General features: G+C 55.4%; 1 protein-coding gene across 1 annotated transcript; it reads left to right on the top strand.

The window, feature by feature from the left end:
* The first annotated feature begins 17,567 nt into the window (after window positions 1-17,567).
* Window positions 17,568-19,636, top strand: LOC103653691 (60S ribosomal protein L6-like). The gene is made up of 4 exons (NM_001301490.1): window positions 17,568-17,846; window positions 17,939-18,045; window positions 19,083-19,264; window positions 19,332-19,636. The coding sequence occupies exons 1-4, from the start codon at window positions 17,632-17,634 to the stop codon at window positions 19,485-19,487; spliced, it is 660 nt and encodes a 219-aa protein (NP_001288419.1). The 5' UTR covers window positions 17,568-17,631; the 3' UTR covers window positions 19,488-19,636.
* Window positions 19,637-22,290: the final 2,654 nt, after the last annotated feature.

The raw sequence follows: 22,290 nt of genomic DNA, 5'->3' as shown, positions 1-22,290 counted from the left end.
CCTCGGCCACGGAAGACAGACTCGACCTCGGCTTCGGAGGAGCTTCCACATCGCCCAACCTAGGGCGCAGACCAGCCACGTCAACAGGAGGCGCCATCATCACCCTACCCCAAGTTGACTCGGGCCACGGGGAACAAGACCGGCGTCCCATCTGGCTCGCTCCGCCAGATAGGCAATGATGGCGCCCCGCATACTCTGTGACGACGGCGGCTCTCAGCCCCCTTACGGAAGCAAGAGGACGTCAGCAAGGACTCCACAGCTCCGACAGCTGTCCCTCCGCCAGGCTCTAGCGCTCCTCCGACGGCCACGACATCACACCAGCTGGGTGCCAAAATCTCTCCGGCTGCCACAACGGCATGTACTTAGGGCGCTAGCTCTCCTCCGCTAGACACGTAGCACTCTGCTACACCCCCCATTGTACACCTGGATCCTCTCCTTATGCCTATAAAAGGAAGGACCAGGGCCCTCTTAGAGAGGGTTGGCCGCGCGGGGACGAGGACGAGACAGGCGCTCGCGTGAGGCCGCTCGCTCCCTCTCCCGTGTGGACGCTTGTAACCCCCTACTGCAAGCGCACCCGACCTGGGCGCGGAACGAACACGAAGGCCGCGGGATTTCCACCTCTCTCACGCCCATCTCCGGCCACCTCACTTCCCCCCTTCGCGCTCGGCCTCGCGCCGACCCATCTAGGCTGAGGCACGCGGCGACATCTCACTCGTCGGCTTAGGGACCCCCCGGTCTCGAAACGCCGACAGTTGGCGCGCCAGGTAGGGGCCTGCTGCGTGTTGACGAACAACTTCCCGTCAAGCTCCAGATGGGCAGTCTCCAGCAACGTCTCTGACCCGGGACGGTGCTCCGTTTTGGGAGCCTTGAGTTCATGTCCCTCGACGGCGGCTATGACATGATACTCCTTCCACCGCCGGACGACCGCGACAATGGCGGCCGACAGCCCGCCCGCCGGCGGCGGAATCGACGACGTCTTCCCCGCGTGGTGGAAGAACAACATTTGAGCTCGCCCTGTCCTCTCCCCCGCCAACGGAGGAGGAGGCGGGGCAACCAAGGCCAAGCGGGAGGCAGCGCCTCGTCGGCTGTCGAGCGAGTCGACGGCCCCAGCGCCCCAACGGGGGGCGCGTCGGGCATCGACCTCGCGTTTGAGACGAAGGCGAGCGCCGTCTCCCCGCGATACGCCAACTCCGAGCAAACTGACGACGCCGGCATGCTCGCGAAAGGCTTGCTGGACGTCACCCTCGTACCTGAGACGACGGTGCAGTCAGTCCCCGACGTGACTTCATCACCGCCCGTCGACCAAGAGGTACCGACCGATTCCCATCCCACGCCTTTCGGATTCAGCCTCGACCCGCCTAGCGGCTTCGCTTTGGCGGACGCTCTCGTAGAGGCGAGTCCGAACCCTCTGGGGTTTCGTATGCGGTCACCTTGGGACCGGCTGACGGACGTCTCGACCTACGGGCCCTCTGGGTCCGAGGAAGACGACGAGCCCAGCTTCTGTTGGGATTTCTCTGGACTTGGCAACCCCAGTGCCATGCGGGACTTCATGACCGCATGCGACTACTGCCTTTCCGACTGTTCCGACGGTAGCCGTAGCCTCGGCGACGAGGACTGCGGCCCAAGCCGCGAATGTTTCCACGTCGATCTAGGGGGTCCCTCCGAAGGCAACCATCTCGGCATGCCGAAGGACGGTGATCTCCCTAGGCCGGTGCCTCGCGCTGACATCCCACGAGAGCTAGCTGTGGTCCCCGTTCCGGCGGGGGGTCACGACCGACAGCTCGAGCAAGTCCGCGGGGCGTAGGCCAGGCTCGACGAGGGAGCAGGAGCGCTTGAGCCAATCCGCCGGGACGTCGGGCAGGCATGGGCGGGCCAACCTCCGGCCGGAGAAATACGTCATCTACCCCAGGGCTTCCAGCACCGCATCACCGACGATGTCAGGGTCAGGCCGCCACCCGCATCCAGTGGGGTTGGCCAGAACCTGGCTGCAGCAGCAATGCTCCTCTGCGCGATGCCGGAGCCATCAACCACCGAGGGGCGGCGAATCCAGGGAGAGCTCAAGAATCTCCTGGAAGGCGCCGCGGTCTGACGGGCCGAGAGCTCTGCCTCCCGAAGGCAGGGGTACCCCTCGGAACCTCATGTCGCGACTTCCCGATTCATGCGGGAAGCCTCGATCTACACCGGGCGCACACGCAACATAGCGCCTGCGGCCCCGGGTCGCCTTAGCAACGAGCACCATCACCGCGACCATCGGGCCCACCTCGACGAGAGGGTGCGCCGAGGCTACCACCCCAGGCGTGGGGGACGCTACGACAGCGGGGAGGATCGGAGTCCCTCGCCCGAACCACCCGGTCCGCAGGCCTTCAGCCGGGCCATACGACGAGCGCCGTTCCCGACCCGGTTCCGACCCTCGACTACTATCACAAAGTACTCGGGGGAGACGAGACCGGAACTGTGGCTCGCGGACTACCGTCTGGCCTGCCAACTGGGTGGAACGGACGATGACAACCTCATCATCCGCAACCTCCCCCTGTTTCTCTCCGACACCGCCCGCGCCTGGTTGGAGCACCTGCCTTCGGGGCAGATCTCCAACTGGGACGACCTAGTCCAAGCTTTCGCCGGCAATTTCCAGGGCACGTACGTGCGCCCCGGGAATTCCTGGGACCTCCGAAGCTGCCGACAGCAGCCGGGAGAGTCTCTCCGGGACTACATCCGGCGATTCTCGAAGCAGCGCACCGAGCTGCCCAACATCACCGACTCGGATGTCATCGGCGCGTTCCTCGCTGGCACCACCTGCCGCGACCTGGTGAGCAAGCTGGGTCGCAAGACCCCACCAGAGCGAGCGAGCTGATGAACATCGCCACCAAGTTCGCCTCCGGCCAGGAGGCGGTCGAGGCTATCTTCTGGAAGGACAAGCAGCCCCAGGGCCGCCCATCGGAAGATACCCCCGAGGCGTCAACTCAGCGCGGCGCCAAGAAGAAGGGCAAGAAGAAGTCGCAAGCGAAACACGACGCCGCCGATACGGACCTTGTCGCCGCCGCCGAGTACAAGAACCCTCGGAAACCCCCCGAAGGTGCCAACCTCTTCGACAAGATGCTCAAGGAGCCATACCCCTATCACCAGGGGCCCGTCAAGCACACCCTTGAGGAGTGTTTCATGCTTCGGCGCCACTTCCACAGGGCCGGGCCACCCGCGGAGGGTGGCAAGGCCCGCGACGACGACAAGAGGGAAGATCACCAGGCAGGAGAGTTCCCTGAGGTCCGCGACTGCTTCATGATCTACGGTGGGCAAGCGGCAAATGCCTCGGCTCGGCACCGCAAGCAAGAGCGCCGGGAGGTCTGTTCGGTGAAGGTGGCGGCGCCAGTCTACCTAGACTGGTCCGACAAGCCCATCACCTTCGACCTAGCCGACCACCCCGACCATGTGCTGAGCCCGGGGAAATACCCGCTCGTCGTCGACCCCATCATCGGCGACGTCAGGCTCACCAAGGTCCTCATGGACGGAGGCAGCAGCCTCAACATCATCTACGCCGAGACCCTCGGGCTCCTGCGTGTCGATCTGTCCTCGGTCCGGGCAGGCACTGCGCCTTTCCATGGGATCATCCCCGGGAAGCGCGTCCAGCCCCTCGGACAACTCGACCTTCCCGTCTGCTTCGGAACACCCTCCAACTTCCGAAGGGAGACCCTGACGTTCGAGGTGGTCGGGTTCCGAGGAACCTACCACGCGGTACTGGGAAGGCCATGCTACGCGAAGTTCATGGCCATCCCCAACTACACCTACCTGAAGCTCAAGATGTCGGGCCCCAACGGGGTCATCACCGTCGGCCCCACGTACAAACACGCGTTCGAATGCGACGTGGAGTGCGTGGAGTACGCCGAGGCCCTCGCCGAGTCCGAGGCCCTCATCGCCGACCTGGAGAGCCTCTCTAAGGAGGTGCCAGACGTAAAACGTCATGCCGGTAACTTCGAGCCCGCGGAGACGGTTAAGTCCGTCCCCCTCGACCCCAGCGGCGACGCCTCCAAGCAGATCCGGATCGGCTCTGAGCTCAGTCCCAAATAGGAAGCAGTGCTCGTCGACTTTCTCCGCGCGAACGCCGACGTCTTCGCGTGGAGTCCCTCGGACATGCCCAGCATACCGAGGGATGTCGCCGAGCACTCGCTGGACATCCGAGCCAGAGCCCGACCCGTCAAGCAGCCTCTGCGCCGATTCGACGAAGAAAAGCGCAGAGCCATAGGCGAGGAGATCCACAAGCTAATGGCGGCAGGGTTCATCAAAGAGGTATTCCATCCCGAATGGCTTGCCAACCCTGTGCTTGTGAGAAAGAAAGGGGGGAAATGGCGGATGTGTGTAGACTACACTGGTCTGAACAAAGCATGTCTGAAGGTTCCCTACCCTCTGCCTCGCATCAATCAAATCGTGGATTCCACTGCTGGGTGCGAAACCCTGTCTTTCCTCGATGCCTACTCAGGGTATCACCAAATCAGGATGAAGGAGTCCGACCAGCTCGCGACTTCTTTCATCACGCCCTTCGGCATGTACTGCTATGTCACCATGCCGTTCGGTTTGAGGAATGCGGGTGCGACGTACCAGCGGTGCATGAACCATGTGTTCGGCCAACACATTGGCCGGACGATCGAGGCCTACGTCGATGACATCGTAGTCAAGACAAGGAAAGCCTCCGACCTCCTTTCCGACCTTGAAGTGACATTCCGATGTCTCAAGGCGAAAGGCGTCAAGCTCAATCCCGAAAAGTGTGTCTTCGGGGTGCCCCGAGGCATGCTTTTGGGGTTTATCGTCTCCGAGCGAGGCATCGAAGCCAACCCAGAGAAGATCGCAACCATCACCAGCATGGGGCCCATCAAGGACTTGAAAGGCGTACAGAGGGTCATGGGATGTCTTGCGGCTCTGAGCCGCTTCATCTCACGCCTCGGCGAAAGAGGCCTGCCTCTGTACCGCCTCTTAAGGAAAGCCGAGTGCTTCACTTGGACCCCTGAGGCCGAGGAAGCCCTCGGGAACCTGAAGGCGCTCCTCACGAAGGCGCCTATCTTGGTGCCCCCGGCTGCCGTAGAAGCCCTCTTGGTCTACGTCGCCGCGACCACTCAGGTGGTTAGCGTCGCGATTATGGTCGAGAGGCAAGAAGAGGGGCATGCATTGCCCGTTCAGAGGCCAGTCTACTTCGTCAGTGAGGTACTGTCCGAAACCAAGATCCGCTACCCACAAGTTCAGAAGCTGCTGTATGCGGTGATCCTGACACGGCGGAAGTTGCGACACTACTTCGAGTCTCATCCGGTAACTGTGGTGTCATCCTTCCCCCTGGGGGAGATCATCCAGTGCCGGGAGGCCTCGGGTAGGATTGCAAAGTGGGCGGTGGAAATCATGGGCGAGACAATCTCATTCGCTCCTCGGAAGGCCATCAAGTCCCAGGTCTTGGCGGACTTCGTAGCTGAATGGGTCGACACCCAGCTCCCAATAGCTCCGATCCTGCCGGAGCTCTGGACCATGTTCTTCGACGGGTCACTGATGAAGACAGGAGCCGGCGCAGGCCTACTCTTCATCTCGCCCCTCGGGAAGCACCTACGCTATGTGCTACGCCTCCATTTCCCGGCGTCCAACAATGTGGCCGAGTACGAGGCTCTGGTCAACGGGTTGCGGATCGCCATCGAGCTAGGGGTCCGACGCCTCGACGCTCGCTGTGACTCGCAGCTCGTCATCGACCAAGTCATGAAGAACTCCCACTGTCGCGACCCGAAGATGGAGGCCTATTGCGATGAGGTTCGGCGCCTGGAAGACAAGTTCTACGGGCTTGAGCTCAACCACATCGCCCGGCGCTACAACGAGACTGCGGACGAGCTGGCTAAAATAGCCTCGGGGCAGACAACGGTTCCCCCGGACGTCTTCTCCCGAGACCTGCATCAACCCTCCATCAAGATCGACGACACGCCCGAGCCCGAGGCACCCTCGGTCCAGCCCGAGGTACCCTCGGCTCAGTCCGAGGCACCCTCGGCTCGGCCCGAGGCACCCTCGGCTCGGCCCGAGGCGCCCTCGGTTCAGCCCGAGGTACCCTCGGCCCCCGAGGGCGAGACGCTGCACGTCGAGGGGGAGCAAAGCGGGGTCGCGCCTGATCAAAACTGGCAGTCCCCGTACCTGCGATATCTCCACCAAGGAGAACTACCCCTCGACCGAGCCGAAGCTCGGCGGTTGGCGCGGCGCGCCAAGTCGTTCGTCTTGCTGGGAGATGGGAAGGAGCTCTACCACCGCAACCCCTCAGGCATCCTCCAGCGATGCATCTCCATCACCGAAGGTCAGGAACTCCTCCGAGAGATACACTCGGGGGCTTGCGACCATCACGCAGCACCTCGAGCCCTTGTCGGAAATGCTTTCCGACAAGGTTTCTACTGGCCGACGGCGGTGGCCGACGCCACTAGAATTGTCCGCACCTGCGAAGGGTGTCAGTTCTACGCAAGGCAGACCCACCTGCACGCTCAGGCTCTGCAGACGATACCCATCACCTGGCCTTTTGCTGTGTGGGGTCTGGACCTCGTTGGCCCCTTGCAGAAGGCACCCGGGGGCTACACGCACCTGTTGGTCGCCATCGACAAATTCTCCAAGTGGATCGAGGTCCGACCCCTAAACAGCATCAGGTCCGAGCAGGCGGTGGCGTTCCTCACCAACATCATCCATCGTTTCGGGGTCCCGAACTCCATCATCACCGACAACAGCACCCAGTTCACCGGCAGAAAGTTCCTGGACTTCTGCGAGGATCACCACATCCGGGTGGACTGGGACGCCGTGGCTCATCCCATGACGAATGGGCAAGTAGAGCGTGCCAACGGCATGATTCTACAAGGACTCAAGCCTCGGATCTACAACGACCTCAACAAGTTCGGCAAGCGATGGGTGAAGGAACTCCCCTCGGTGGTCTAGAGCCTGAGGACAACACCGAGCCGAGCCACGGGCTTCACGCCGTTCTTTCTAGTCTATGGGGCCGAGGCCATCTTGCCCATAGACTTAGAATACGGTTCCCCGAGGACAAGGGCCTATGCCGACCAAAGCAACCAAGCTAGTCGAGAAGACTCGCTGGACCAGCTGGAAGAGGCTCGGGATAGGGCCTTACTACACTCGGCGCGGTACCAGCAGTCCATGCGACGCTACCACGCCCGAGGGGTCTGGTCCCAAGACCTCCAGGTGGGTGACCTGGTGCTTCGGCTGCGACAAGACGCCCAAGGGCGGCACAAGTTCACGCCCCCCTGGGAGGGGCCATTCGTCATCGCCAAAGTTCTGAAGCCCGAAACGTACAAGCTGGCCAACAGTCAAGGCGAGGTCTACGGCAACGCTTGGAACATCCAACAGCTACGTCGCTTCTACCCTTAAGATGTTTTCAAGTTGTTCATATACCTCGCTCCCACGCAAAGTTTAGTCATCAAGGAAGGGTCAGCCTTGCCTCGACAAAGCCCGACCCTCCCTCGGGGGCTAAAAGGGGGGAACCCCCTCTGCGTCGAAATTTTCCTCGAAAAAAGATCTTTTCTGCCAGAATGTCTTTCGCGCTTTTCGACTACTTCGAAAGTGGATCCCGAAAACGACGGAGTACACGTAAGCAGCCAAGGCTGACAGAGCCGAGGGACTCCTACGCCTCCGGGATACGGATACCTCACTCATCACCTTCTGTGATAAGTAACTCACGTTCGGATAAGTGATTCCGCGGACCGAACAAGTCTTCACGCTCAGAAGCTCTTCTGCCGGAGCGATTCTTCGAGCCTTCTCGACTGCGTCGGTGACAAAACCCCATGGATGGGTAAGAGTGCGCGTAAGCGGCAAGGCCGACCGAGCCGAGGGACTCCTACGCCTCCGGGATACGGATACCTCACTCATCACCTTCCGTGAGAAGCAACTCTCGCTCGCACAAACAATTCTGTTACCGACAAAAAAGTCCAGATACTCGAAATAAGAGGAAAGGAGACGCAGCTTTACAACACGGCGAGGGTGTGTTTTGGCCTCGGCGACCGCAGAAAACACACGCTACAAGGTAATCCGATCCTGCAGGCTCGGATCTTGACGGCTAAAGGGAGCAGCAGCACTCTTGGCGTCGACAACACCTTCGGCGAGGTCCGACCCAGCCTCGGACGGCGACGCGGTCCAAGGGTCTCTGCTCTGAAGGACAACGTCATCACCAAGCCCGAGCCATCGCCGCCAGGGTCTTCTCCGAGAATCCAGCCCGAGCAGGCGGCTCGGCCGGTCACCCCGGGGCCTCGGCCAGCTGCCCTCCGAGGACATCAGCCCGACCCGAGGCCTCGGCAGGTCAACTCCGGCGTCGGTCCCACTAACGGACGACCCGACCAGGCTCTGGCCGACCAGGTTTTCTTTTCGAGCCAACTCTGCCTATGTTCGCGTTGACACCGCTACCCCTGGCCTCGGCTCGTCGAAGAGCGGTCGAGGGGTTCCTTTAACTGAGCAAGAGAAGCCTCGGGCGACAAGGCTGACCGAGCCGAGGAACTCCTACGCCTCCGGGATATGGATACCTCACTCGTCACCTTTACACGAGGCGACTCACGCTTGGTGAAGCGGTTCAGACAACCAACAGGCGAGTCTTAGTGCTCGAAAATGAGGAAAAAACACGGCTCCGTGCCGAAATTACATACATGTTCAGGCCTCGACAGCCACAATGAACAAAAACACTGGCATTCAAAGTGCCATTACAAATGGAACTCCGGTTCCACCTCCGCAGGTACGAACAACCCCACTCGAAGGGGGGGGCCTGCGGAGCAACAGAAGACCGACGAACGGCGCGCCGTCGCCCGCTCCGGCAGCGACGACGACGACGACTTCTGCTCCGGGGGGCCGAACAGCGGCAGCGATGACCTCAGGACGGATGCTGCCGCCAGGAGGCCCCCGCCCATGCCCAAACTCGTGAGGCAAGGACGGGCAGAAGGCCGTAGAGTTGGAGGTCGGTCCGTGGGTGGCCCTGACTATCTCGTCGGCGGAAGAACCTCTTCCAGCTGCTGTGGCAGAAGCCAGCGCCGAAAGCGGCTCCGAAGCCACTCGGGCCCGAGAGCCAGGCACGCGGCGGCTGCCAGCGCCACGGACGACAACCGCCCTTCCCCCCAATCTCTGAGGGAAGGAGCGGGCCACCGCCCACGCAGGGGCCGACCCCAACTCGGCACACTCCCCTCCCCAGCCCTGGTGATGAAAATCCTTGAGGCTGAGGGAGGGGCAGAGGCCGCGGCCCGGTTTGCTTTCCCCCGCCATCAAACTGGAGGTCACCATCTTGGGTGACCGCCGGCGGAGGGGTGCAGCCGGGCCGACTGATGAAAATCCTTGAAGCCGAACGATGGCTGAAAGGTACCAACTCCCACGGAGTTGCGTTCCTCCAACGACGAGGCGGAAAGACGGCGGGTATCCCCCATCCGGGGGCTTGGAAGGTGGAAAGACACGATGTATAAGGGAGCGCGAAGACATGGTCGCCTTCCAAGGGGGTCACCCTCCTTTTAAAGGCCACTCTCCCTACTTGCGTCCCCAGCCGTCGTGGGCTGAGTCTTCTCCAACATGCTCCAAGGTCCTCCCCTACGGCGCGGGGGCTGGGTCCCACACGTCATGCAAGCCGGCTCAGAGCAGAAGAAGCCAAACCGCCGTGCGCGGTGCGTGCAACCGCCCAGCGGATACAAGCGGCTCTCCACTTTTGCCCAGACCAGCGGGCGAAAGGGCGGGCAGCCATGCAGGCGGCATGCAACCGCGCCAAGTGGGCGCACTTCTCCGACTCCCAACACGCCCAGCATGGAGGCCCAGGCCCACACATCATGCAACTGGCGCGCCGGATGCTTCGTGCATGCAACTGCACCGCCACTTGCGCCACCACCGCGCCTCCTCGACTGCGGAACCAATACCGCGACTCGAGGCGACCCAGCGCACGACCCAGCAGCGCCAGCCTGGCGCGACGGTCAATGCGGCTAAAAATGGGCCAGCAGTAATGGCGGTGGCAGGCGGGCAGGAGCAGCGGTCACGTCGTCAGCCAAGCTTACGTCCCATCCAGGGGCAACGAGAGAACCCTCTCTCACGGCGTGAAGACAACGCGCCCGTGTTCCGTTCCTCGAACGGCTCGCGCACGCGCAACGGCCGCCCCGCGAACCACTCGCCCCGTCGCATTAACTCAGCGGCGGGACAGGTGGCGCCTCTGGCAGGAGAAGCGAGCGACGCTTCACCTTCGCCATAATGACCGCGTCGAAAAAGGTACGCTGTGTCGTTCGATTTCGTATCCTTTTCCTTTTTTCCTCTTTCTCTCTCTTGCAACAGGGACCGGGAAAGGGGGATACCCCGAAAAGGATCCTTCCCCGTGAAGGAACCAGGCTCCGAGCCTCCCTACTGATAAGAGGTTCGAAGGCTGGCCCCTCGGAAGGGTTCGACAGCCGCCTCAGATCGCGTGGGCTCTACACCCACTACTGGTCAGAGGTTCGAAGGCCGACCCCTCGGAAGGGTTCAACGACCGCCTCAGGCTACTCGGGCTCCGCGTCCACTACTGATCAGGGGTTCGAAGGCTGGCCCCCGAAGGGTTCACAGCCGCCTCAGACACAGAGCGAGGGATGACCATGGGTACGTTCGATACATAACCGAGGCTCGGGCTGCGCTCCCGAGGTACCCTAGGACATTTTCGAGACCAGCGGGAACGATCTTGTAACGGAATCCCATCGGAGGGAGGCATCGAGCCCTCGGACCCCGTCGCCAGGGGACCGGGTCCGGCAAATCACCCGCAGGTACTTTTGGGCGTGCCTCTGGGCCTCTAGCCGACCCCTAACGAATGGGGCACAGACGTCCACTCGGATTACCCGCCTGTAGATCACCGGAGACACCATGTTCGGCGCCCACCGAGGGCAACATGGCGCTTTCCCCCCTCCTCCTTGTGGAAAGGCGACGCAGGGGCATATGTAAAAAAGTCGAGTTTGTCCCTGATCGCCCTCTCGCCCTGTGCAGAGACTCGGGGGCTGCTCTCGCAAACCCGGCTCCGGCCGAACCGTTGACAGCGTCAACATACCAGCCCGAAAACTTGGGACCCGACCGTACACCCGGGCTACGACCAGCTCGCATGAGGGAACGACCAGACCAGCCGAAGCATTACGCGAGGCATTAAGACCTCGGAGGAGTCAAACCACTCCTCCGAGGCCTCGGGGGCTACACCCGGCGGGTGCGCTCGCGCGCACCCACTGGAACAAAAAGCAACCGAGAAAGGCTGGTCCCCTTGCAAAAAAGTGCGACGAAAGCCTCCAAGCGAGTGCTAACACTCCCTTCGAGGCTCGGGGGCTATTGTCGGGGACCATAATTAGGGGTACCCTCAAGGCTCCTAATTCTCAGCTGGTAACCCCCATCAGCATAAAGCTGCAAAGGCCTGATGGGTGCGATTAAGTCAGGGATCGGTCCATTCGAGGGACACGATCACGCCTCGCCCGAGCCTAGCCTCGGACAAGGGCAGCCGACCCCAGAGGATCTCCGCCTCGCCCGAGGCCCCCCTCCAGCGGCTAACGTATTCCTGGCTCGCCCGAGGCCCTGTCTTGCCAAGAAGCAACCCTGACCAAATCGCCGCGCCGACCGACCAAATCGCAGGAGCATTTAATGCAAAGGCGGCCTGACGCCTTTATCCTGACGCGCGCCCTTCAGCCGACAGAGCCGAAGTGACCGCCGTCACTTCGCCGCTCCACTGACCGGCCTGACAGAAGGACAGCGCCGCCTGCGCCGCTCCGACTGCGGTGCCACTTGATAGAGTGAGGCTGACAGGCAGTCAGGCCCAGCCGCAGGCACCATAGGAAGCTCCGCTTCGCCCGACCCAGGGCTCGGACTCGGGCTAAGTCCCGGAAGACGGCGAACTCCGCTCCGCCCGACCCAGGGCTCGGACTCGGGCTAAGTCCCGGAAGACGGCGAACTCCGCTCCGCCCGACCAGGGGCTCGGACTCGGGCTAAGTCCCGGAAGACGGCGAACTCCGCTCCGCCCGACCAGGGGCTCGGACTTGGGCTCAGCCCCAGAAGACGACGAACTCCGCCTCGCCCGACCCCAGGGCTCGGGCTCTGCCCTGGCCTCAGCCGACGGTCTCCGCCTCGCCCGACCCAGGGGCTCGGACTCGACCTCGGCCACGGAAGTCGGACTCGACCTCGGCCACGGAAGACGGACTCGACCTCGGCCACGGAAGACAGACTCGACCTCGGCTTCGGAGGAGCTTCCACATCGCCCAACCTAGGGCGCAGACCAGCCACGTCAACAGGAGGCGCCATCATCACCCTACCCCAAGTTGACTCGGGCCACGGGGAACAAGACCGGCGTCCCATCTGGCTCGCTCCGCCAGATAGGCAATGATGGCGCCCCGCATACTCTGTGACGACGGCGGCTCTCAGCCCCCTTACGGAAGCAAGAGGACGTCAGCAAGGACTCCACAGCTCCGACAGCTGTCCCTCCACCAGGCTCCAGCGCTCCTCCGACGGCCACGACATCACACCAGCTGGGTGCCAAAATCTCTCCGGCTGCCACAACGGCATGTACTTAGGGCGCTAGCTCTCCTCCGCTAGACACGTAGCACTCTGCTACACACCCCATTGTACACCTGGATCCTCTCCTTACGCCTATAAAAGGAAGGACCAGGGCCCTCTTAGAGAGGGTTGGCTGCGCGGGGACGAGAACGAGACAGGCGCTCGCGTGAGGCCGCTCGCTCCCTCTCCCGTGTGGATGCTTGTAACCCCCTACTGCAAGCGCACCCGACCTGGGCGCGGGACGAACACGAAGGCCGCGGGATTTCCACCTCTCTCACACCCATCTCCGGCCACCTCACTTCCCCCCTTCGCGCTCGGCCTCGCGCCGACCCATCTGGGCTGGGGCACGCGGCGACATCTCACTCGTCGGCTTAGGGACCCCCCGGTCTCGAAACGCCGACAACCGTACTGTTTCACGCTGGATTGTAATCACTCTCGCGTCATTCCTGCACCCTCACCTTCTGGCAAGCCAAAGGTACCAATGTAATATGAATATTATTGATGTTTATTCATGTTTATGGAATACAAGAATAAATATATTATTGATACATAATTATCATTACCCTTATTCCTTTGTGTTCCTTTACTTTCTTATTTACATTCACATTTATATGCTGAAATGATGAAGGTATGTCCTTCATGACCTTCGTTTGAAGATCATTATATCCGAGAGGAAATAATGCTTTGAAGGACGAAGGTCTTTAACCATTAACAATTGTGTTGCCTTGTTCTTGATTTATAACATTTGAGAATAAGTGACCAACAGAGGTCGTCTTAGGGAGTGCCTCGGCCATCGGCTAGCTCCCTGGTGTGCGTGCTGACGCTATGGTTGGCTATGCCAAGGCCAAGCAACGACGAGGGGTAGGTTACAACAGCGTGGGGGAGTCACGATGCACGGGCCAAACGGAGCTCGCACTGTTACAACTCCATGGCTGGCGAGGGCATAAGTACGAGCATAACACGACGCAAGCACGCAGGGAAAGGGGACGGGGCTCGACCAGTAGGTAGGGTGGCCTTGCCGACCGGCAAGCACGGAGGGGCGCAGGGGAGGAGTGGGGCACGCTGTGCCATGGGGCATGGGGAGAACGGGTGGGGCTCGGCGTGGTGACTGGCCATGGTCTCACACAGGGAAGAAGGAGAGAGGAGTGAAGAGCAAGGGAGCGACTGAGGCTCACCTCTACGACGGCGAGCTCGGTGACGACGACTGATGGGGCGATGCACGAACGACGACGACAGTTCCGGTCATGGCGAGGCGAGCTCCGGCTCCAACGACAAACTACGTGGCGCAAGCTGCTTGGCTACCGGCACCGACGACCCATGGTCCGGGGAGGCGCATGATGGTGGCTAGGCGCGCGCTGCAATGCTATGCATGGGGGAAGAAATGAGACGAGGTAAGGGAGGAGATCGAGAAACAGCACGGGTGGCCGAGGGCTTTCTATAGGCGGCACATGAGATCGTGGAGTCGGTTACCGCTTCGGGCACACCCACGATGTGGCATGGGATCCAACTGGCTGGGGATGCACTGTGTAGTTGGGGATGACACCCTGACATATGGGCCCCAGGTTGTAGCGGCTCCGGGCACAGGATCGACGCGGACGGCTCGGAATCAGTTGGTGAAGGCGAACGGGAGAAGAAAAACAATGCCCTGACACATGGGTTTGGGGTTACTGCGGCCGAGAGCACGGATGGGCGAGCGCTTGCGTCGTGGCCTGGGGTGGGGGTGCGTGAGGGGGATTGGGCCGTGTGGGTCGCTTGGCCGGTGGGGGAGGAGAGTTCAGGTTGGGCCACATGAGAGGCCGACGCGGGTAGAGGGCACGTTGGGCCCAAGCAGCGCGTGGGGGAGGGGTGGGGCAGTTGGGCCGCTGGCGCGGCTAGGCGGCGCCGGGGGGGAGGGGGTGTGGCTTGTAGGGCGTCGCGCGCTGGGCTACTAAGGCCGAATGGGTCGGGGCACAGAGCGGGTCGGTGGGGGCACGAATTAGGCCGAGCGAACATGCCGACCAGGAGAAGTTTTGTTGTTTCCTTTTTATTTCTCTTCTTTATTCTTTTCTCTTTTCTTTATATTTCTAGTTGAAGTCATACTCGAGCATGGTTCTCAAATTAAGTGGATGCACTCCATGTTTCTCCATCAACCAAAAACATATGCTTCCGCATGATGCATCAATTGAAGCTTCCTTAGGGTTTTATTGAAACATGAATTCAAAATAAGTCCCTCTATTAATTTGAAAAGGGAGGGAAAGGAGCGATGAGGAAAAGGAGAACGAAGGTAACACCTGAATTTGGTGGATATCAAAGAAGAAATTTTATACCCCGAAATACAGGGTGTTACAGTTCTTCATCCCAACATGTGCTAGGCAACGATGCCATAGCAACCCACGTTGATCTTTGCAATTAAACATGCATCAAGTTGTACATTATCATTCAAAAAATTTACTAGATAAAGTTTTCCCTTTAATACACCTTTAAATGCAATTGAACCATCATTCCTTCTAAAGACCATAACATTGACATCGGTAAATAAACAATTATATCCAATAGATCATAATTGGCTAAAGGAAAGTAGATTATAGTCTAATGAATCAACCAAAAATATATTAGAGATAAAGTGCTCAGTGGTGATCCTAATTTTACCTAAACCCTTTACTTTCACTTGATTCCCATCTCCAAAGATAATCACATCTTGGGAATCCTTGTTTTGACGTAGGATGAGAACATGTGTTCCTCACCCGTCACGTGGTTTGTGCATCCTCTATGAATGACCCAGCTTGTGCCCCCAGATGCATAAACCTACAAAACAAGTTTTGGCTCCTACTGGTCTTTGGCTCCCTTTTGGAAGCCAATACCATCCTTGATCCGAGGATTCCTACCATTTACAAAAGCTTCCCTAGAAAATTTAATCTTCTTTAGCTCATCATTGCAAATTTTAGTTTCAGCATTTAATTTTGCGATCTCATCATTCAAACTAGCAATCTTAGCAACATTAGAATGACAGGAACATCTACATCCCTACATCTATTTCAAATAGAGACATGCTCGAGGGATGAAGATGCATGTCACTCATTCAACTTCACTATTATCATTCAATTCTTGATTAGCAATTTTAAGATAGGAAATGAAAGAGTGACAATCATCAAACTCTTTAGTCAAAATTTTATTATTTTCAAGTTCAAGAGCAAGGGCCTTTTCCACACTAACAAATTTGTAATATTCCTCATGAATGAGATCTTCTTGTTTTTCTAAAAGTCTATCCTTCTCATTTAGGGAATCAATTAATTCATTAATTTTATCAACCTTAAAGCTATCAAGGCCCTTAAACAACATGTTATAATCTTCCTCAGCATCACTAGATTCTTCATCACTAGAGGAAGTATACTTTGGCGTTGATCTAGGATATACCTTTTTCTCCTTTGCCGTCAAGCATGTATGTCGCTCGTTGGGGAAGAGTGATGACTTGTCGAAGGCAATGGTGGCGAGTCCTTCGTTGTCGGAGTCGGAGGAGCTGCAACTTGAGTCCCACTCCTTTCCAATATGTGCCTCACCCTTTTTTCTTAAAGAACTTCTTCTTTTCCATCTTCTCCCTTCTTTGCCTTTTCCTAGTCATCACTTTCATATTCTAGACAATTAGCAATAAAATGGCCAATCTTACCACATTTGAAGCATGAACGTTTCCCCTTTGACTTGTTGTTGTTGTAGCTCTTGTGCCCCTTCAATGCGCTCTTGAAGCGCTTGATGATGGCCATATCCTCATCGTTGAGGCCGGCTGCCTCAACTTGCGCCACCTTGTTGAGGATCGCCTCCTTATCATTCATTTCTTTGAAAGCAATGACTTGTGATTCATTGGAGGGGTGCTCCCATTGGTGTTGTCGTCGATGTACTTGGCATCTTTAACCACCATTTGATGGCTAACAAATTTTCCAAGCACCTCCTCGGGCACCATCTTAGTTTACCTAGAGTTCTCATAGATTAAAGAAATAAGAGTAGGATCTATAACAGTAAATGACCTCAACATGAGTCCAACAACTTCATGATCCATCCATCTCTTCCTTCCATAGTTCTGCACTTGGTTCACTAGGGGCTTAAGCATGATGTACATTTCTTGTGGCCCTTCGCCCATCTTCATGGCGAACCTCCCAAGTTCACCCTCGATGAGCTTCACCTTGGTTACTTTGGTCAGCAAGTTTCCTTCATGCACGATCTTCAATGTATCTCAGATTTCTTTGGCATTCTCCAAGCCATTTACCTTGTTGTATTCTTCTCTGCATAGAGAAGCTAGCAAAACAGTGGCAGCTTGGAAATTTCTATGAATTAATTCTTCTACTTCTATATCATCAAAATTCTCATCATCAATATCTCGTATTTGCATTCCATTTTCTACTATATCCCAAATGCTAGGATGGAGAGAAAAAAGATGACTACACATTTTATGGCTCCACCAAGAATAATCCTCTCCACCAAAACGAGGAGGTTTGCCAAGAGGAATAGAAAGCAATTGGGCATTCGAGTTGTGAGAAATACAAGAATAGTTAAATGGAGTGCAGTTGAATTTAGATTTAACCTTTTTTTGTTCTTGACGTCTGGAAGTGGTTTCCTCCTCGCACGAAGGAGATGACAATGTAGAAGAGTGTCTGGTTGGCGAGTGAGAGGCCAGCAGGATAACATGCTCGATATCGTCTATGGAGATACGAGTCTTATCTTAGGTTAGTTGTGCATGAAAGATATAAGATCTTTAGGGCTGTTAGCTTATGACATGTTGGAGAAAAATAGAACTACATGTTTTGCGTGTAACGTACGACACATGAAATTTTTGTGCTTTAAAGAATGATTTATATAGTAGAGATAGAGATAGAGAAGGAACGAGTTGTATTAATTTTATAGTCGAAGAAGAAACAATTAAACTTTTGTGATAGTTGATGAAGACAAAATATATTTTTTGAACGGAAAATATTTCGTGAGGTGCATGGGCCTCAACAATTAGGCCCACTACTACACGCGGAGGAGCCCGACGACCTAGGGTTTCCACCTGTAAGCCGCCGCACACATATATATGCCGTGACCAAACCGTCGCTTCCATTTTTCGACCGCCGCCGCCCCCAGTCCCCGATCCGAAGCTGTGCCTCGTACCATTTCGATCCAATGGCGCCGACGTCGAAGCTGTCGACGGGCATCAAGCGCGCTTCGCGGTCGCACACGTACCATCGCCGTGGGCTGTGGGCCATCAAGGCCAAGAACGGCGGCGCCTTCCCCAAGGCCGACAAGGCCGCCGCCGCCGTGGAACCCAAGTTCTACCCTGCCGACGACGTCAAGCCCCGCGTTCCCAGCACCCGCAAGCCTAAGCCTACCAAGCTCAGGTGCCGAAGCCATTCCTTCAAGTCGCAGCCCGCGTGGTGTTCGTATTTATTTTGCTTGGAGATTTGATTCCACTTGCCATTCTTTTGTGCAGGTCGAGCATCACGCCTGGGACGGTGCTGATCCTCCTCGCAGGGCGCTTCATGGGGAAGAGAGTGGTGTTTCTCAAGCAGCTCAAGTCTGGCCTGCTCCTTATCTCTGGTGAGCCACGCTTGGTTCGCTGCCTCTGATCACAGCATAAGTTTTGAGTTGAATGTTAGATGTAAATCTTTACGCGCTGGTTGGCTCAATCTGTGAACTATATTATTTGTAGAGTTTTTAAAGAATCCGAATTCAGTCTGGACTATAGGACCTGCATGCGTGATATAAGGGCATCCGGGCTTTGGTGACAAGGGAATTGGAGGGGATTGAAGGGGAGGAAAGTTCATGCTATTCAAAATTGAATAGCAAGGGATTTCCTCCCCTCCAATTTCCTTGTCACCAAACCAGTCCTTGTACATTGCAGACGAGGTCCAAAGAACGGTCTTGGCCCAGAAAGTTTAGAACCTTACCTAAGACCTGGCTTCAGCAAATAAATATTTGTGAGGGAGGGGGAGTCTCGGCCACCAGAATGCGAGAGCTGAGAGAGAATCGGATGATGATTTTTTATTTGCTGGAGCCCTACCCTCAATGCTCATAGTAGCATCATACGCAACAGCTCTTGACCTCATAGTGCATTTGCGCCCTCATACACAGGTGATGCCTAAGCATTGGTTCTTTGATGGCACTGTCACATGGTTAAAAAATAGACTGTTGGACTATCTGCATTTTCATGTCTTTGACTTGCTGGAAACAACTTTTATAGTTTAAATACTGTAAATGAAGACTACTATTGTTTGGATTTATAAAATTACTTTTAGTTGAAGTTACAAGGGTAGGCCTGTTGCAGTTGTGGGAGCTGTCTTATTAAAATCATTAGGTCACGGGTTCAAAGCAGCCTCTGTGCATTTGCAGTGGTAAGGCTTGCTTCCGTTTATCCCTTCCTCAACTCCACTCATGTGGGCCTCTGGCACTGGGTCTGCCCTTTACTTTTAGTTAAAGTTGATAGAATGCTTCTGTTCACCGTTACAACCTTACCCTCCTTCCTGTCTAGCTGCATGGCTTTCTCTTCATGCATTCAAAAGAGTTGTATTTTTTCCTATCCTGTTCTACTTGATATTCTTTTCCTGTCATTAGTTTGCGTTTCTGTTATCTTTCAGGGCCTTTCAAGATCAATGGAGTACCGATCCGCCGTGTGAACCAGACCTATGTCATTGCTACATCAACCAAAGTTGACATCTCTGGTGTTGATGTCGCCAAGTTTGATGACAAGTACTTTGCCAGGGAGAAGAAGCAGAAGGTGAAGAAGACCGAGGGCGAGCTTTTTGAGACAGAAAAGGAGGTAGGTGTCTGAGTAAAAAAGATCCATTATTTTGTCGACCCTTGCTTCATATCTGTTGAATCTGCAGGCATCCAAGTCACTGCCTGACTTCAAGAAGGATGACCAGAAGGCTGTGGATTCTGCTCTGATCAAGGCTATCGAGGCTGTCCTGGAGCTGAAAACCTATCTTGGCGCCCGGTTCTCTCTCAGGGATGGTGACAAGCCCCATGAGATGGTATTCTAAGTTTCTAGTTTTGGAGTTCGTAGGAAGCTGTTTTGTCTGTGTTCTTGTACTTCTGAGTTTTGTACCAGTAGCGAACGTTTCATTGTGATTGAAGTCTTCCTGCCAAATATTATAAGATCTAAGAAAGTTCTATCCGTGTTGGTGGTTCAGCAGTGCATTATCTGCATTTGGTTCCTTAGGTAGTCCATGGTATCTTGAGGTCCCATTTTGTTTGAATTGCTGACTGTCAGGTGTTTTTGCTGTTGGTTTGGAATAAACTTGGCATGTAGCTTGCCGAAACTGGAATAAACTTGACATGCATCGTACAAATGAGTCAATAGCATGGAACGGCTAGTTCCTGAACTAGCTGAGGGGCCGTGCAATGAATATGCCTTGTGCAGGAGGTAAATGTGCATGCAATAGTTAAAAGAGAACCTTTGTCTGTTTGAATTTGACAATCATGAAATTAGAGACCTCGCTATAGCATAGGGTGTAGCAAGTGTGCGTTCACCATTCTTATTAGGTTTGGTTTGGTCAAGTGTGTGTTTATGCTTGTTACTCTAGTGATTGATATCAACTCGTTGGAAAGAGGGCAATCCGGAGTTTGACAACCACTCGTTGGATATTGTGGACTCATGGTGTAAAAACGGTTGCAATTGATTCATTCTAGGGATGGCAATTTAACCCTGAATATTCAACCCGATGGAACTGAATATGGATACATGATTTGATCTGGGTTAGACCTGAATCCGCTCCGAAGTCGTTGAACACATATTAGGAGATCACCTTCCATCCATGGGTTATTCGTTGGATATCCAAAATTTACCCATAGTGTATTTTTTTGGCCTAACCCATATTACATAGCAAAGAATAAATCCTAACACCATAAACTCCACGCCTAACGCTCACAATTCCCCACTATTGACCACCCCTTCTAGCCTTGGTGGCTTTCTACGCTGTGCCCCGTGGCCCCTTCCAAGTCCCATAGGCCGCAACACCGCTAGCGGCTAGCCCTTCTAGCTTTAGTGCCCCTAACCGTGGCTAGCATGCGCATAATTCTTTAAGTTCTAATTGTGTATGATAGTGAATTGGGAAGAAATTTGATTAATTATGCTATCGAATTGTTGAAAAATAATTGTGTCTACAACCATTCTCAGATTGAGTCTTTTAAAATCTTCTACTAATTCATTGGGTAACTGGGCAACAATAGCTGCATGAACATGCTCCTTCCGACTCAAGACGTTCGCAACCAAATTCGCCTTGCCCGGATGATAGTGAATCTCCAAGTCGTAATCTTTAATGAGCTCCAACCAAGCCTGAGGTTGAGATCTTTCTGGGTGAAGATATACATTAAGCTCTCATGATCAGTGTAGACTTGGCACTTAGTCCCATTATATAATGCATCAAAATCTTGAGAGCATGCACTATGGCTGCTAGTTCTGAGTCATGAGTGGGGCTCATGTTTCTGCAACTGACGAGACGTGTAGGCGATGACATGTCCTTCTTGAATAAGAACACATCCCAGGCCCTAGCGTCACACATCACAATATATGTCAAATCTCTTCTGCAGATGCATAACCAACACTGGGTGACATCAATTTTGACTTCAGTTGATTGAAACTATCTTGACATTCACGAGACCACTTAAACTCCTTTCCTTTCTGAAAGGAAAATGGGCTTAATCATTTCCTATAATCGATTTTGGTGGTTTACGTCCATCACAAACCACGTGGACTAACTAGTTTGTCTAGACGTCATTTATCTCAGGTGCATAAAGTTCAACACAGACCAAGAAAGAAATTAAGTTGGGGACTCAAATAGATTTGGAGCAAAGGAATTGAGAGTGTGCTGCAAGTGGCGCACCGGACAGTGTCCGGTGCACCAGGCCGAGCAGCTCTCGAACACCTCACTCTCGGGTTTCTTCTTGGCGCACTCCGCTATAATTCATCGGACTGTCCGGTGTGCACCGGACATGTCCGGTGAGCCAACGGAGCAACGGTAACCTAGCGCCAACGGTCGACTGCAGTGAACAGTAAAAGCGAACAGTGCGCGGGCAGATGTCAGGTGGCGAAGTCAGAACGCACCAGACATGTCCGGTGTGCCACCAGACAGTCCGGTGCCGCTAGAGGGCAGAGGGTTCCAACGGTCGACCGCTCCAAACCCCAACGAGCGTGCTGACATGGCGCACACTGGACAGTGAACAGTACATGTCTGGTGCGCCACCGGACTGTTCGGTATGCCCATCGCCAGCAAAAACAACCAACAGCTAGGAAGTGGTTGGAGGCTATAAATAACCCCCAACCACCTCCTTCAATGGCATCCAAGTTTTCTAAAGTTCCTATTCAATACAAGAGCAATAGCATTCACTCCAAGACACATTCCAAAGATCAAATCCTCCCCAAGCCTCAAAATCAACTCATCCACTTAGTGACTTGAGAGAAAGAGTTTTGTGTTCATTTGTTGCTCTTGTTGCTTGGATTGCTTTGTCCTCCTCTATTCTTATTCTCATAAGTGCTTTGTAAAGCTAGCAAGAGACACCTAAGTGTGTGGTGATCCTTGCGGGGTCTTATTGACCCAAGTGATTAAGGAGAAAGCTCATCCGGTCTAAGTGACCGTTTGAGAGACGAAAGGGGTTGGAATAGACCCGGCCTTTGTGGTCTCCTCAACGGGGACTAGGTTCTTTGGAACCGAACCTCGGTAAAACAAATCACCGTGTTCACTTGCATTGATCTTCGCTTGATTTGTTTGCCCTCTTTCCTCTTTCTAAAGTTTCTTTGCTAGTATTGATTTGAGTTTGCTCCCAAACGTCATCCGCATTAATTGA

Source organism: Zea mays, chromosome 4 (assembly GCF_902167145.1).
Source record: "Zea mays cultivar B73 chromosome 4, Zm-B73-REFERENCE-NAM-5.0, whole genome shotgun sequence".
Lineage (NCBI taxonomy): Eukaryota > Viridiplantae > Streptophyta > Magnoliopsida > Poales > Poaceae > Zea > Zea mays.
Note: the sequence above shows the minus strand (reverse complement) of the source record. Positions and strands in the feature narration are given on the sequence as shown.

What these genes read in the sequence shown, in the direction of transcription:
- LOC103653691 (NM_001301490.1), top strand. Translation starts at nt 17,632, where the DNA reads ATGGCGCCGACGTCGAAGCTGTCGACGGGCATCAAGCGCGCTTCGCGG. An exon ending in CCTAAGCCTACCAAGCTCAG is followed by an intron (nt 17,847 to 17,938) that starts GTGCCGAAGCCA and finishes TCTTTTGTGCAG; the next exon opens with GTCGAGCATCACGCCTGGGA. An exon ending in TTTTTGAGACAGAAAAGGAG is followed by an intron (nt 19,265 to 19,331) that starts GTAGGTGTCTGA and finishes TTGAATCTGCAG; the next exon opens with GCATCCAAGTCACTGCCTGA.